The sequence below is a fragment of the Plasmopara halstedii genome (assembly GCF_900000015.1).
Source record: "Plasmopara halstedii genome assembly, contig: Scaffold_262, whole genome shotgun sequence".
NCBI lineage: Eukaryota > Oomycota > Peronosporomycetes > Peronosporales > Peronosporaceae > Plasmopara > Plasmopara halstedii.
In genome coordinates this window covers 420,440-435,611 of record NW_020187183.1, presented here as the reverse complement: position 1 = coordinate 435,611, position 15,172 = coordinate 420,440, and the positions used below count along the sequence as shown (strand labels likewise).

General features: G+C 45.6%; 3 protein-coding genes across 3 annotated transcripts; all 3 read right to left on the bottom strand.

Moving 5' to 3' along the window:
* Positions 1 to 38: 38 nt before the first annotated feature.
* PHALS_04532 (Transcription initiation factor TFIID, subunit BDF1 and related bromodomain proteins) lies at positions 39 to 5,068 on the bottom strand (the record flags this gene model as incomplete). The annotated part of the gene is made up of 12 exons (XM_024722355.1): positions 39 to 1,163; positions 1,248 to 1,367; positions 1,432 to 1,500; positions 1,573 to 1,675; positions 1,742 to 1,854; positions 1,919 to 3,875; positions 3,945 to 4,051; positions 4,127 to 4,237; positions 4,293 to 4,410; positions 4,488 to 4,555; positions 4,630 to 4,677; positions 4,898 to 5,068. The coding sequence occupies 12 exons, from the start codon at positions 5,066 to 5,068 to the stop codon at positions 39 to 41; spliced, it is 4,110 nt and encodes a 1,369-aa protein (XP_024573440.1).
* Positions 5,069 to 5,225: 157 nt separating this feature from the next.
* Positions 5,226 to 6,787, bottom strand: PHALS_04531 (adenylosuccinate lyase; the record flags this gene model as incomplete). Its single annotated transcript, XM_024722354.1, has 3 exons — positions 5,226 to 5,676; positions 5,738 to 6,093; positions 6,152 to 6,787. The coding sequence occupies 3 exons, from the start codon at positions 6,785 to 6,787 to the stop codon at positions 5,226 to 5,228; spliced, it is 1,443 nt and encodes a 480-aa protein (XP_024573439.1).
* Positions 6,788 to 8,920: 2,133 nt separating this feature from the next.
* On the bottom strand, positions 8,921 to 9,416 carry PHALS_04530 (uncharacterized protein; the record flags this gene model as incomplete). The annotated part of the gene is made up of 2 exons (XM_024722353.1): positions 8,921 to 9,121; positions 9,192 to 9,416. 2 exons carry the CDS (start codon positions 9,414 to 9,416, stop codon positions 8,921 to 8,923), a joined length of 426 nt encoding a protein of 141 aa, XP_024573438.1.
* Positions 9,417 to 15,172: the final 5,756 nt, after the last annotated feature.

The following is a 15,172-nucleotide window of genomic DNA, read 5'->3' as shown; positions in this document are numbered from 1 at the left end:
TGACAATGTATGACTTCACGTTTTTTCAGACTACACGGTTAGTCGACCTCACTGTCTCCGTCGCTGGAATCGCTATCACTCGAAGAAAGATCGGACGACGATGACGAAGACAGGTACGGATTCAAAAAAGCTGGAGAGCGAGTACAAGCGGGAAGAGCATCAGGCCTTAACTGGAATGGCTCTGTCGTCTCTCCATCTTGGCTAGCTCCAGTATTCGTATCAAGCCTTTGATCTAACGTCGCTTGCGCTGAGGACCTCCTTTTTATAGGTGACGTAGCCGGAGGAGGTGGCGTAGGTGGGGGCGGAGTGGGAGTGGGGACTACAGCAGCGGATGGCGAAGGTGGTTGTGGGTGCTTGTTTAGTGAACGTGCATCGCTATCTGAGTCATCTGAATCAGATGATGATGAAGTGGACGAATTGCCGCTATCAGAGCTGTCATCAGAGTTGGAGCTATCACTGATGATGAGCCGATGTGTTGGGCGCTTCTGCGCTACATGAGGTGGCGGCAAACGAGTTGGAGAAAGCAACAGATTGCCGTTCTGATTTTTCGTGCAATCGCCACCACTAGAACCCTCGTCGTTGAACGCAGGCTCGACTTGATCGTTTCTTTTCAAAAACGGCTTTTGAACTGGCTGTCGACACTTTCGAACAGGAGAAAGCACCTCGGTCGCAGATGCTATAAGTTCGCCTCTCTGGTTTATAGAGGGTGGCACAGGCCGTTTCCTGGACGAACGGCACCGACTGCCCTGATCAACTGATATTCGAGGGCGGTTGAGTCGCGGGCGAGTCAGCGGTTTTTCACATGATGTGCGTGAGTTAACTCGCTCGCGCCTTCGAGTGTTACTATCGCTGTCACTAGCAGAAGACGAGTTGCCATCACTCGAGTCACTGTTTTCTGATGCACTGCTTTCAGACCATGCTTTGTTGATACTGGATTGAGATTCTGCTTTGCTCACGTCACTCAGATGATTATCACTGTCATTAAGATCTCGACACGTCTTGTCCTTCAAAAAATTCACTCCTTTTTTCTCTGCAGCAATGTACATGGAACGCGAAAGCTTTGACAGCTCATTGGCAAACTGAACGACTAACGTATCGGGAGCATTAAATGTACGACAATTTCGCCATACGAGCTCAACTTCCTCTTTAAATAAATTCCATTTCTAGCAACGGCGATTAAATATCGACACAAAAATTTGATGGTCATTTCTGAACTATGACAATTAGTGAAAAGCAATATGCTGCACCTGATAGTAATTGCTTTCAACACGAGACCGAATTGTACCCAGATCCATTGGGTGTGTGATGACAGACAAATAATCTGGACAGCCATCGAGTTCTGGGTTCACAGGTCGTGAGAATAGATCCTGAACAGAAAAAGTTCAAGTCAATCGTCTCGCCGGCAAATAAGTGTACTACGATTAAACAAACCGCGGCTTCTTCCTTTAAAAGCCGATTCACAAGTGCCAAGCAAACCGTTGAAAGAGAATGAGGGTTGCACTGTGGTAGTAAGACCGTGTTTAGTTAGTAACCATTGCCATATTTAGTAGCCTATAAACCAGATTCTCTCACCTTTACCAGGGACCAGTCTACCCAATCTTCAGCCATTGTCCCATCATCTTCATCCTCCTCATCGTGGTCAAGGCCATTATGCCGCCGGCGTGCCCGCCAAGCTCTGAGCAACCAAAGCTGAATGAGCGATCCTGGTGTATACCTCTAGAGAACAAAGGCCAAAACGTACCGGTCATGCTTGTGTTTTTCATCGTCACAATCAGACGTCGCGGAATGCAGTTTTCTTGACCGCAATCTCAGACGACGGCTCTCTCTGTCGTTTTCAGAGCAATTATCGTCCGCCTGTAGACAATAATCGTTTCCTCCTGATCAACTTCAAAATACTACAAGTGTAATTACAACGTACATCTGATTCATTTGCAGACTGATTTTTCATTCTTCCAATCGCAATACGAGATGACTGTCTCCGCGGCAATATATTCCACGCAAGCTCCTGTTGCTTACGCCGTTGCTCGTCACTCTTCTCTTGATCCTTAAGAATTAAAATCAGCCGTCCTCGCAGGCGATTTTGCTCCAAAGACCCACCTGATAATGATTCGATAAGCGCTTGCAGCTCATCGAGCGTCGAGCTAACCACACGCCAACCTTTAGGACCGTCATCATACGTCATCTCAAGATCTCCACAGATACGAGACTTTTCTATAGTAAGGCGCTGTTCTTGCCGCTCCTGAAACAAGGCAACAAGCCTGGCAAACTCAGCGTGATGATAGTGACTGTGATGCCGCCGTCGGTGTCCGTGACTGCTGTGGTGATGGTGCGAAGATGATGAGGACTTGCGCTTCTTGTGTTTTTTAGAGGACGATTTTTTGCTGGAACCGCTCTTGCTATTAGAAGACTTTCGCTTAGAAATTTTACTATGGCTGCTGCTTTTAGAATTCGAAAATGAACTAGGACGTTTACTTGAGCTTTTTGCAGGACTTTTCCACGACGACGACCCGCTGCGAGACTTTGACGATAAGTCCCGTTTTCGAGACGTCAAATCATTTCGACGGGGAGAGTATGTTTCCCGAAGTGCTGATTTTCGTCGGCGAGGCCATCCCCGAGCATCATTCACAAGGCATTCAAAACACCGCCACTCTTCCGTTGGACGTTCAACAAGGGGAGGATCTACATACCGCATATCGTAACATTTTTTGCAGCTCTCGCAGGTAATATCAAACAGTTCCGGCGCTGCATCTGGGTCAGTTGGTGACTTTAAAGTCGAGCTTAATAATTTTACTTCACGTGCAGCATCCTTAATTTTCTTGATTTCGGTGGAGCCATTCTTAATAACATTACATGCCATATTGATTTCTTCCTTTTCTGCGGTTAGCAAGCTCGAATAATCAACCATCTTCGCGGGTAATCTCTCGTTCACAGTTGACACAGAATTAGCCATAATAGGTGCTGTGTGATCCTCTGCGACAGAAGCATCGCTTTCAGCCTGAACATATGACGATTTATTTGCGTGAGTGTCCAATTGATCTTTGTATATTTCGGCGCACGGTATTTGTGTAGGGCCTTTAGCCCCAAAGCTGGTTTTTCGTTTCTTCTGCAGCTGCGTAGATGCAACAGCCTGCATATCTAACTTCGCACCTGTCAATCGAACCAAGGTCTCGGCTTCACTACTGCTGCCTCCGCTGCTGTCATCGTCGACAATTGTACGCTTTTTAGAGCCTACGACAGCTACTACGCATGATTGGGTTTGGTCAAGTAAACTGTCGAAAGCTTTTCCAGGCCCTTCCATTTTTGAACTTCTAGTAGCATCGATCCTTACGTGTAAACCCAGGCTCTTCTTGTTGCTCTTGTCACAACATCTTGCATTTTCTTCAGCTTGGGATCCATAGGCTACAGTAACGGAAGCAAAACTAGCCATTGCTTCCGCCTTGATAAAATTGCCATTTCTATCAAAATCCTCCAGGCTGTTCGACTGGGTAGAGACAGCTTTGAGGCTTTGTGGCATACACGTGTCCATACTTTTATCGGAAAGAGTCTTTAAAGCAGGTGAGGATCCTTCTTTTAATGAAATCACACCAACGTCTGTGGGTACATGACCATGTTCGGGCTCTTTTTTCTCCGCCCAGACCACTTCGGCTGCTGCCTGTCCAGGCTCTATTTTATCAGTCCCGGAAATTTTTTCGCCATGATTAAACTTCAGTTCTGATGGGATTTGCATCGTGGTCTCCTTCATCACACCTTTACCATCAGTCGCGACTTCCACTGGCAAGCCAAGCGTTGGCGATGGAGACGTATAATCAGGGTCGAAATTGATTGATAACCGAATACGTTTAGTGCTTGCGAACTCAACCATATATGACTGCTCGCTACAGAACAATAGGACGCAGACTCATGATTGAGATGCTACCACATCGATATTTGGGAAACGACCGTACCGATTTTCAAGCTGCCATTGTAGCTTATCTTCGGCATACACCCAGCATGCATCATGAAAATACCAGTACGAAACACCGTTGTCATCCGTTCCGATCTCGCCTGCTCGCTACGTTTATTGTCACACAAGCTCTTGTAAGCTCATACGTATGTCACGTACAATAATTCCAAACAGTCCTCTTACCAGTCGGTCAATGGCCTCAATGTCATTTTCTTTCTGCAGTGTGGCAATATGTTTTTGGATATCGGCACATGTGTCAAGTTTCCAGTGGCACAGCGCATCGAGAATTTTAACCTGATGCAAAAAACATGTCACTATGACGATCAAAGTGAGTAGTAACGTCACTCACCCTTTCAGACACCACCAAGTCTCCATACGCAACGCCGCCAGCCATGGGATTCGCAGTGAATTCCTTGCGCCAGTTATCTTGTAGTTTACGAGCCAGTGTTTTTTCCCAATCTTGAACCCTGTCACACAATTAAAACTCATCAGTATATCTATCGGCTTAGCAGCTTCATCACCACTTGACAAGTACGCCATCTACATTTTTTCCATTTTTGCCGATGGGTGTTCGCGCGCCAACTTGAAGTGCAGTTCAGCGAGCAATTCCACCTAGTCGACCATTGGACTGTCAGCACCATGACTCGTACCACCACAGCAATGCTGTATCCTTTTCGCAGACTTACGTGGGTTGTATCGCCATTTGGCGCGCTTAAAATGGCTTCTTGAAGGTCCTGAGGCCAACATACAACGACATTACACGTTTGATAAGCATTGGTAGCGAAATAGTAAAAACTGCGCCCTGCATACAAATCTCAAGTTTTCAGGGTACGAGGGGGTGCCGAGGCATCTACGAACGTATCAGTGTCTCCCCGCATCCCTGGAGACTCAAAATTCGCTTCAGAAGCTCCATTAAACGATTTGAGACCGAGGGGTCCTTTTCCGACGACTTACCGTTCGTGAGAAGCTTGGCAAGCGCAGTGGCTGGCGAAATGTAGTACAGAAAGAACAGATTTGCGCCAACTCAACTACTTGGTCGAGATTTGGAGCCGTTGGAGCTACAGTGATTGGCCGCATTGTCTCCAAGTCCTCGTCCGAGTAGTCACTGGACGAGCTACTTGACATGCCGTAAGTTTGTAAAGAGCGGTTCTGAGCAAAAGTGTATGGAGCCATGGACTATTTCCTGTGAAATCGCATACCTGATGTGGTTACTACTATGGTATCGTGAAGTTACATGTGTGCGAGATTGGGTGAACTTGTATTAATGCTCTTATGGCGCTGCTTATACGTTAATATTGTCGACGTTTTCTACCTCGAGCAACTCAGCATGTTTTTTTAAAATTGGTGCAATCTCATCGCTGATGAATTCCTCCACTTGCTGCGGGCAGCGGCCGATGAAACGCGATGAGTCCAATAGCACGTCCATGTGGCCATGCACGGCCTGAAAGAGCGGATCGGCAGCGATGCGGTCCAATAAATCATTGGTAGCGCCTTCCACTTTAACACGCTTACCTGCCTCCATTGAGTGCATGCGGATGGCCTCATGCAGCTCTTGACGGTCACCACCAGCCTTGACGCAAGCCATCAAGATGTTCTCTGTAGCCATGAACGGCAACTCGGCTTTAATATGCGCCTTTATCACATTTGGCCACACTTGCAAACCGTCCGACACATTGATTACCAAGTTAAGAATGACGTCCGTAGCGAGAAAAGCCTCTGGCAGCACCATTCGGCTACAAGTAGCAGACAGTAATTGTGAGTTCGATATCTTTGCGACCAGCCCACCAAATTTACCGATTAGCTGAATCATCGAGCGTACGCTCGAACCACTGAGCAGCGTGGGTCTGTGCACCGTTGTTCGTCAGGGAAATCACGTAGCGCGCTAGACTGCAAATACGTTCCGAGCGCATGGGGTTGCGCTTGTAAGCCATAGCTGAAGATCCGATTTGATTCTTCTCAAACGGCTCTTCAATTTCCTTCATATTGGCAAGAAGGCGTATATCTCCGGCCATCTTATAGGCCGACTGAGCGATACCCGATAAAATCGATAGCACAAAGTAGTCAATTTTACGAGTATAAGTCTGGCCAGACACGGGAATGACCTTATTAAAGCCTAATTTTTTGGCCACCAACTCGTTTAACTTCTTGACCTACAAACAGGCAGAACATGGGTATCACTACGCAAAATCAACATGCTTCAGCACGCACCTTTTCATGGTCACCTTCAAACAAGTCAAGAAAGCTGGCTTGTGTCCCAGTTGTGCCTTTGACACCCCGCATGGGCAGACTGTCGATTTGCTCATTGAGATGCTGAAAGTCGAGCCAAAAATCTTGCAGCCAGAGCGAGGCCCTTTTACCAACGGTCACAAGCTGCGCCGGTTGGAAATGCGTGAAGCCCATCGTGGGCATATTCTTGTACTCAAGAGAAAAGTCAGCAAGCACCTTCATCGCCTTGACCATTTTGCGCTGAATAAGCTGGAGACCTTGTTTGATCTGAATAATGTCGGCGTTGTCACCCACGTAACAGCTAGTTGCGCCCAGGTGGATGATAGGCATAGCAACAGGAGCTTCCTTTCCGAACGCATGCACGTGAGCCATGACATCGTGGCGGAATTTATTTTCCATCTCGGCCGCATACTCGTAGTCAATGTCCGTAAGATGGGCGGCCATGGCGTCCAATTGCTCTTGTGTAATCGCAAGACCCAGCTCCTTCTCGGACGATGCCAGTGCCAGCCACAGTTGGCGCCAAATTGAGAACTTGCGGTCGGGCGACCAAATCTCGCTCATCTCCTTGGTGGCGTAACGGCTCACCAGTGGGTGCTCATAGCGGTCATGCTCAACCATGAGTGACGGTGCTGTATCAATCAATGGCCACAAGCATAAAATTTTGAATGTAACATTTTAATAATTTCTCTCGAATGAATGACAAATATGTTCTTGAGCATAATTTAATAATTATCCAATAGCTACAACATTTAAAAAAAGTTTCAATCCAGAACCGAAATATTCGATGTCAGCTCGCGAAAGTAATGCCAGCGGCCGTGGTGGACATACTGTCCAGTGGCTAAAATTTCAGTGATGCTAGTATTGCGATGGAGTCATTTTGAAAAGGCGTTGCATCTGATCAGTAGTGGTTTCAAGGTTGGGGTCATTCCGCTCCAACCTTGGCCTCGACCCCGGTATTGGGGTTGAGGATTGAATCCTGAACGTGGCCCAGGCAAATTCTTTATTGCCGAATCGCAAACGCAGAGCCTAAATCTTATGCACTGGAATCATTTAAGATAGAAGTGTGAAACCAGTAAGTATATTGTTGATATTTTGTCCACCATGCACTATTAAAAAAATGTGTCATTCGTAACGCAACGCACAAACCACATGTGTGGACGTCATTCCGACAAAGACACCCCAAGGGTCTAATCTTGATAATGCAGCGGTGCCTGCTCGGTAAAGAAAGTAACTTACGATCTCAGTCTTGTGATCAAGGCTTCACGTGGACGGTTCGCTTCTGCCGTGGCAATGAAGAAGAGCTGACAGGAAGTTGAACGGCACCGACACGTAATACAGCTCACTCATAATTTATTGGAGTTGACAGGTCAGCGAATGCCAGAGTTCTGGCAATGTGTCAAGCTAATAGCAAAGCCATAGACGCTGATATACCGCAAAAAAATTTCAAAGCTGTGACTCTGGCAACAAAAGCGTGCCCCGATTCTGGTATGCCAAATCTTGATCGGCTATGACTCGTCGTCTTGTAATGCTTTAGCATTCGAAATGGGCTGCATTTCCCTCAAGCAGATGACATTTGTATGAACGAGTGATCGAGTTTGTGGTCGCCCGATGAAAGCTGCTGCAATAAACTTCCTCATATATCACAAGTCGCAACTTGTAGTCAAGTTCATACCGCATTTTTTCTTAGCCATTATTTGTGATCAATGCCGATCATGCGTCGCTCCGCAGAGCGACATCGTCCCCACATCTCTTAAGGTATACGTCGGGTCGGCTTAATGTGGTGGTGGATGCGGTTTCGCCTTCTTCATTTATGCACTTTTGCGTGTTACTATGATGCCGTCGTTATTTGATAAGGCAAAATGTCCAGCGTGTCGTCCAGATGCATCAAATATAACGCTGCTGAAAGTATTAAAATCAAAATTTAGAGGACCCGAATGCCAATTCATTGAGGCACGGCCGCATTCCTCCACCGCTATGTCTTATCTCAAGACTTGCTGCCTTCAATGACACTCAACGTGTAGTGTTGTCTCAAAATCGAGACCTCATGCTAAGAATACTGTGCTTTATACCATTTTAGTGGACAACTTGAAATAGACAAATATCGACTTCCCGTAGTACATGACTAATGGTCTCACGTCTTCCGGGTGCCACAAAGGAAATTTGGAGTCGGGGGGCTATCGATGAGAATCGACTTGTTGATATCAGCCCCGTAACGTAGTTTCACGTGCCCTGGTATGAAGGGTGTGGGTCACAAAAAGTGTGTCCATATAATGGTGTGGATTGAACAATATGGCGTAATCACACAATGGTAGGGCAAGTCAGTATGTGGCGGGACTGCCAGTAATTGTACATTAACTTACATTTTACTAAATAGATATAAAACTATAGATTTAGATATAGGCGTTTTACTGCAAATTAATCCGATAGAGACAGCGTACATCTTGAGCAAAAGCGTAAATAAGCCTGGAATTAAGGTTGTAATAACTTTTGGAGTAAGTGGGTTGCGATCAGCTACGCTCGTACAGGTTCTAAGTATCGAACGAAGGTCACCGACCTGAACCAAGCTTCTTCTCAGCGAAACAGCTACGGCAGCCCCATTTTAGGAACAATGGACTTTCACGTGTAATGTCTGGCGATCCGGCAGCGCGATTGAGTATTGGTGAAGTCGAAGGGTAACCACAGCAATGAAACTCGTAAGATGTGTGGTCACACTTCGGCAAAAAAAACTGGTTTCGTAGCGCTTACATTTTGTCACGCCCTCAGCCATTTAAAGAAGTGTCGTTCGTCGCAGCGTGCTTCTTGCTGGTGCGAGAAATTGACCTTGCGGATTGTGGGTCCCGGGTCGGTAGCTGCTGCAGCTGTTTTTTTTAAGTTGAGTACAGCAGGAGCTTGAGATGATCGATTGTGACCAAAACGTCCGCTCACTGAAACTAAAGTTAATGGCTTAGGGAACTGGTTGTGAAAGACCTTAAGATAATATGTAGCGTGCGACTTTAATCAGCGCACAAATTGAGGTAAATACCCGTCGATAGCATCCAGTACGCAGAAAACATCCATAATGAACGGTACGAGTATTTTCAAACGCAGCTGCTCCAAGTGCAGACGATTCTATTATCTTTGGCTTGAGAAAATGTCTGTGAAGCGACTTCGCTGCGCTTATTTTGCTCTGGGTGCGAGTAAAGGACGCATAGTATGAGCCACGCACCAGCATAGCAGTCGACTTCAGACGGTTTAAAATCGCGACCATGGTGTGAGGGTTGGTATGATTTTCGCGCTAAGTTGATAGCACGTTGGTCTTCTCGATAACGAGCAGGGTATTATCGTAACCTGACGGTGGGTGTCGAGAAAATTCTTGCTGATGGAAATGATCACGACATCCGAGTTTCGAGCAGCAAGGATACTGCAGGCGGGGGTAGAGCTGTCTGGTCAAGACTCAAAGAGTTCCTCTGGGTGCTTTCATCAGGGAATGCTCCGGCAACCCTGACGAGAAATATTTAGAGCACGTTCGTCGCGGAGAGTGAAGTGAGACCGGGTGCTCGATAATCAGTACTTATGTGCAGTGTTTTTAAGGTATGAGCCCCAGTGTAGTCCACATCTTAGCGGGGTGAGGCACGAGGCAAGTTTACTTAACCCTACGCATCGACTCAGAAATACATCATGTTACCATTGTACAAATTTTACATGTAATCGTGAACTTACATAAGTATCGGGACATCGTTATTTATAAAGGCTATAGATCTCTGAAAAGGGATATCCGAGGAGAACGTAGGGGTCCAGTCGCACGTCAGAAACGAATGGCAGCTTTATCAAGAACAAATAAACCGTATTAGCTATGTACTCTTGAGATTTAAATTCAAGCAACTGCATTATCGATCAAAAACTTGTGGTTCCAACAATCCTAGTAGGAGCGCACTCACCCAATCTCTGTGCGTAGATTTCCAGAGTTAAAGCTGTATTTGTGCAAAGTGCACGACTACTTCGTTGCAGAATACTCAACATTGCGTATATTAGAGACTGATATAGCCTGCATTAATTACAACTATCAGCTTCTATTGAACGTTGATCATCTATAATCTATAATGATAAAACTATTGTGCCTTTCAGCAACTGACTTTCGGCGTAACCCCCTCCCATAACCCCCATCATGTTAATAAATATGTGTCATGAACATTTTACGTATGTGAGCGATAGTTAAATATTGATATTGTTCTAACAACTTTGCTTATTTAAATCGAATAATTCTAAATGAGAAATCCCAAAAAAATGTTTATCGATATTTAAATTACTGAAATACTATGGCACATCTGAGCTTTGCACTCACAATACTGTAACGTGTACATCGATAATGATACCCTCTGTACCCGTTCCAAATCATCAGAACCGCTATCATTATGCGTCACACACAAGGGTCATTCTTATCTTGCCTTTTTGAAATCGCGCACATGTGAACGCTCGTCAAGAACCCGCTGCGCATAGAATTATTCTCTACTACTCGCCACGTCCATTGCCTGCTTTTACTAGCCTATCACATTAACTTGCAACGTGCGGACAATACTGCAATGGGCCACTTTGTGGATGCGCTCTTCGAGCTACTCCATCGAAAGGACCAGCTTAAGGCCCCCAAGCGGCTAGGAACCTTCTTTCCATAGAGCAGAAGCCGCAAGCGATTATGCGATGGCGTTTTGTCTTCAAGCAAAGAGCTTTGATCTAAATGGCCCACATAGTTTCAATCGTAGGATGGCTTCAACATATCCACATGAAACCAGATGTGTTCGCATTCTTCAAACATTGCGGTTTTGGTTAATCTCTTTCTGACTACGACTGTAAACGTCTGATATAGCAGGATCGCAACTTGGCCTAATAGACGCATGTGCAGGTAGGTTAGTACCGGAACCAAACCGTCTGACCAACATGATATCTGGTCTGCCTTTGTAATCCAAATTTTGCTCTGCACAATCTGGCTCTCAGTCATAGCGCAGTGCACCCAGCGCATCCCTTCAGTTGAAGCCTGTATTTTCTACGGCGAAATGTAGCTGGACTGATATCAGCGAGTCGATTTGTATCAACAGCCCATCTCCCATAAAGACAGGAGCCTCGTCAAAAAGTCAATGGATTGAGGGACTAACCAGACGAACAACAAAAAGCGGGGTAAGGCCGTGGAAACGCGAACAATTTACTCAGGGAATGGGAGCACTTAGCTCTAAAATGGCGGTCTCGCCACGCAAGTACCCCACATGATATTCTCTTCTGATTTACTAACGCGTAATGTCGGACCCTTCGTCTATGAGCGATCATGGCTCAAATATCTTGAGCAAATACCTGCTAAAAGATTGAATCTTATCCAATATACGGTCGCTGCTAAGCCATATCAGCGAAAATTTTTATTGAAGACCAGCTAAACTGATTCTCACCGGTAATTGTGATGCTAGCTATCTTGCCTGGACGGCTCACGAAGACCAAATTGTCAATATTACCGGACGCGTCTTGTGGGAAATCGAAAGTAATTGGCAAGCTGGACAAAGATGCCGAAGCATGCGGCGTTGATTTAACCCGTTGATACAATTTGCACCTGTGCAAACTCAACCAATTATACGTATAGACCGCCAGTACATAGCGCTTCTGACTCAAATGTCCTATATCGTCCGAGGTAGCCATCTAAGGAGGTATTACGTGCCTGTCACATCAATCTAGGCTGATGCCCTCCTCATACGGTACCAACAAACGCTAAATGTATATTGGATCAATTATGTAGTACAGCATGTATTGGAATTGACGGTGCAGACGTGCAATAAAGATCTCAATTTAGCGAATATGAGCTATAAAAATTCCATCCTTCCTGAAGCATTAAGCAACGCAACACGTGCTGCATCAAACGAAGCGACTTCATTATTGTGACATCCTGAAATGCGTCAGCTCACCGTCCAGGTGACACGACACCGACATCATCACCACATTGAGTACAACCCGGATTATACCTTACCGCGAGGGCATATATGGCAAAATAAGATAATCACATAGACATCCACCGTAAAAGATGCGTTAACGACGTCGCCGAGCGCGACAACGCATGAGATGAACAGATCACATTCAGAATTCAGCCCAGCATTTGCACTCTGAACCTGACAAGAGTATACTGCATATCTAGTAGCTCCTTGTCATGAACTGAGAGGTACTTTGCTGCCGACTTAAGCTGGCTAGGATCAAATGCAACGACGTGTTCATACCAATTGCCCTCTTCTTGGCATAAAACGCAGCCTATGGACAAGGCTGAACGACTTAGACGATTTGAAATGGCGGGTTCGGATTAAAAAGGCCAAAAATACGGCTTTTTCGAGGCTTTCATTCTCAGCTTTGATGGCAGTCTTTTTCATCGCGCCCAAGCACCATGTAATGCCATTTCGCAAAACATTGTTTGGATGGTGTGCCATGACGGCATATTTTGCGCTATACGTGCAAGAGGAGCCGGTCAGCCAAGGCACAATCGCATTTTATTTGGAGTTTTTCTGCCCGCAAATTATGCTTCTCAATAATGCATCCGGAGATTCGATTATGCCGGGTCCAAAGTCACACTTGTCACTATTAGAGAATAGCTTGTTTGAGAACATACATTCGGGCAGTGCTGGCAAGTATTTGATGTGGATTTACAAATTCAGCAGCCCGTGATCTGCATTACAATAAACAACTATTTCGCCAAAATACGATTGTGCTTAACCACGACACGGGTGAAAAGACTGCTTCACCAAACGAATGAACTTCGCTTATCTGCTGAGTAGCCCCTCGGCCATGTTCAACCACTTTTAAAGCATCCGTCCTGGCATACACCTTACAACGATAATTTCAGCTCTAATTATGTACGATAGGACACATTAACTACGATCAGACCACTAATCACGGAGCGGCCAACCATGCTGTTTAAAAGCACATTCTTTTCAGTAATTGACGTTTGCGCAGAAACAGTGGCTGGATTATAATTCTCATAAGCCCGCACTTGTCAGTAGCACTTTGGACGTAGAATTTTAGCACTATGTGGGAATACTCACTTTCAAACGAATTCCGCATCGAGAATCGTGCAAGAACACATCCTATGTGTGTGACAGATTTGGATATAGTGAGTAAACTACTTTTCGTCAAGATGCTTGGTCATCTCATCACCACACCATAATAATTCTTCAATATAGTATAAGAAGAAACGGAAAAATCCTTGTGGGTAGCTGCCTCACTCCTCGCACTCAATGTCGTTATAATAATGGACTAATTTACGACGGATGACAAACCCAGCTCATCTTTCGGTATTGCCGCACTCATTCGGCTATTTCATTTTGTGCAGCTCTCCACAAACTCCCCGGAATGACATCTCAAACCGGTCGAGCTTTACTGCTCCGCAAGGTAAACAAGAGGACCGTCATACGGTTTCTCGAAGTCAAGTTCCCTGGCATTATGACATGCGTGGATCAACCCTGTCTCACGTTAGGACGTAGGCCTTTCATGTGTAAATTTTGTCGCCTATCTCGACTGGATTTCGCTCCATAACCTTCGACACTAAGCCACTCTGACTCATCTCTACTCCCTGGAGCCCACAGCACAGATTTGTTTGTAAACGACCCACTGAAATAGCCTCTGGATTTCTCTGTCAGCAGATAAAATCTAACGTCTCATTCTGGAGACCGCGATATCTCGTTGTTATTCCCTGACATAGCAGAAATGCACCCAGGAGACTACGCCGTACGATCGCTGCATTCTGTTTCATCCAGATACAGTGGCTCGCTGCCGCTTTTCTTTACGAGCTTAGCTCAAGGCACCAAACAATATTTTCGCCAGCCAAATCAGATATTACCATGCTATTGAGCAAAGCTGTCGTAGCTCTACGTCCGCGCCAAAAGCTTTTGTGCGTTCTTGTAGAGGTGACTTCATGCAACAAAGTTGTCGTGTACTTTGCGCAGGAGTTACTCTGATTCTCGGAGTCCGCGCTAACAAACGCACAGGGGCTGGCGTCGTGCGATTTTACCAGGGGTGAAAGCACGAGCCTCTAAATTTACGGTCATTTTTAAGTTCGATCTGTCTTTTACAGCATATATGTAAGCTTATTTTAAATAGGTACGTGCATCTCTATACTTCATTAAAACAATTATGTGTTTATTTTACGGGCGGATAGCCGCCCACGGTCTTTTTTGGTATAATAATTACAATTGGACCAGTTGTAATTAAAACTTCTTAGAATTGTTCCGTATTTTTAATGCAGTCATATCAAAACTTTGTTAACGTAAAGCACACAATAATACAGAATTTGCCCCTTGCAGTTCATTCATGGCCAAAACTACACGAGGAGAAAAGTTAATGTTTTGATTTTCGGTCAGTCCATGGCTTTTGGTATTCAAGCCATACCAAGCTTAAATAATGCCGTATCTTATATCCAGGTTGTCAAAGTTCTCAAATATTACAGTTTGATTCAAAAGAATCATCGACATTTCAATTGGTATCCTAGTCTGCAGACACAGATGTTATTCAATATGACACGACGTACTGTCTACCGTTTCGACAGTCTCACATCATACGTACTTTTACGACATTATCGGATCTATCAGGCCTATCCACACGGAAGAGACCCAGCCTCGATGGTTTCGCAAACGCCCGCGGGCGGAGTGCTTCTTCGTATCCTGCACGCTGTGCAACTCCGAACAGTACGGCTCTACAAAGTTTAGAATCTGGTTCCGTCTGCATATTCCATCTGCATGTCTTAACTTTCAGCCATCGCATCGTTGATGTGTCGTAGGACACTCAGTCTGGTAGACAGGAAGTCATCGACTTCTTTACGGACAGCGACGGGGCTAACAGCAGCTAGCCGTTCGACTATTCCTCCACACCAAGCCCTGGGCGATAGGATGGCGGCGTTAGCGGGAAGCGAGAATTAGCAAGCCCGTTCACGTACAACGGTGTTCAGCCGGTCTGTAGCGGGGCTGCAGTAGCTTTGCGCTTGGAGAAAGCGTAACTTAAGTCACCGACCTC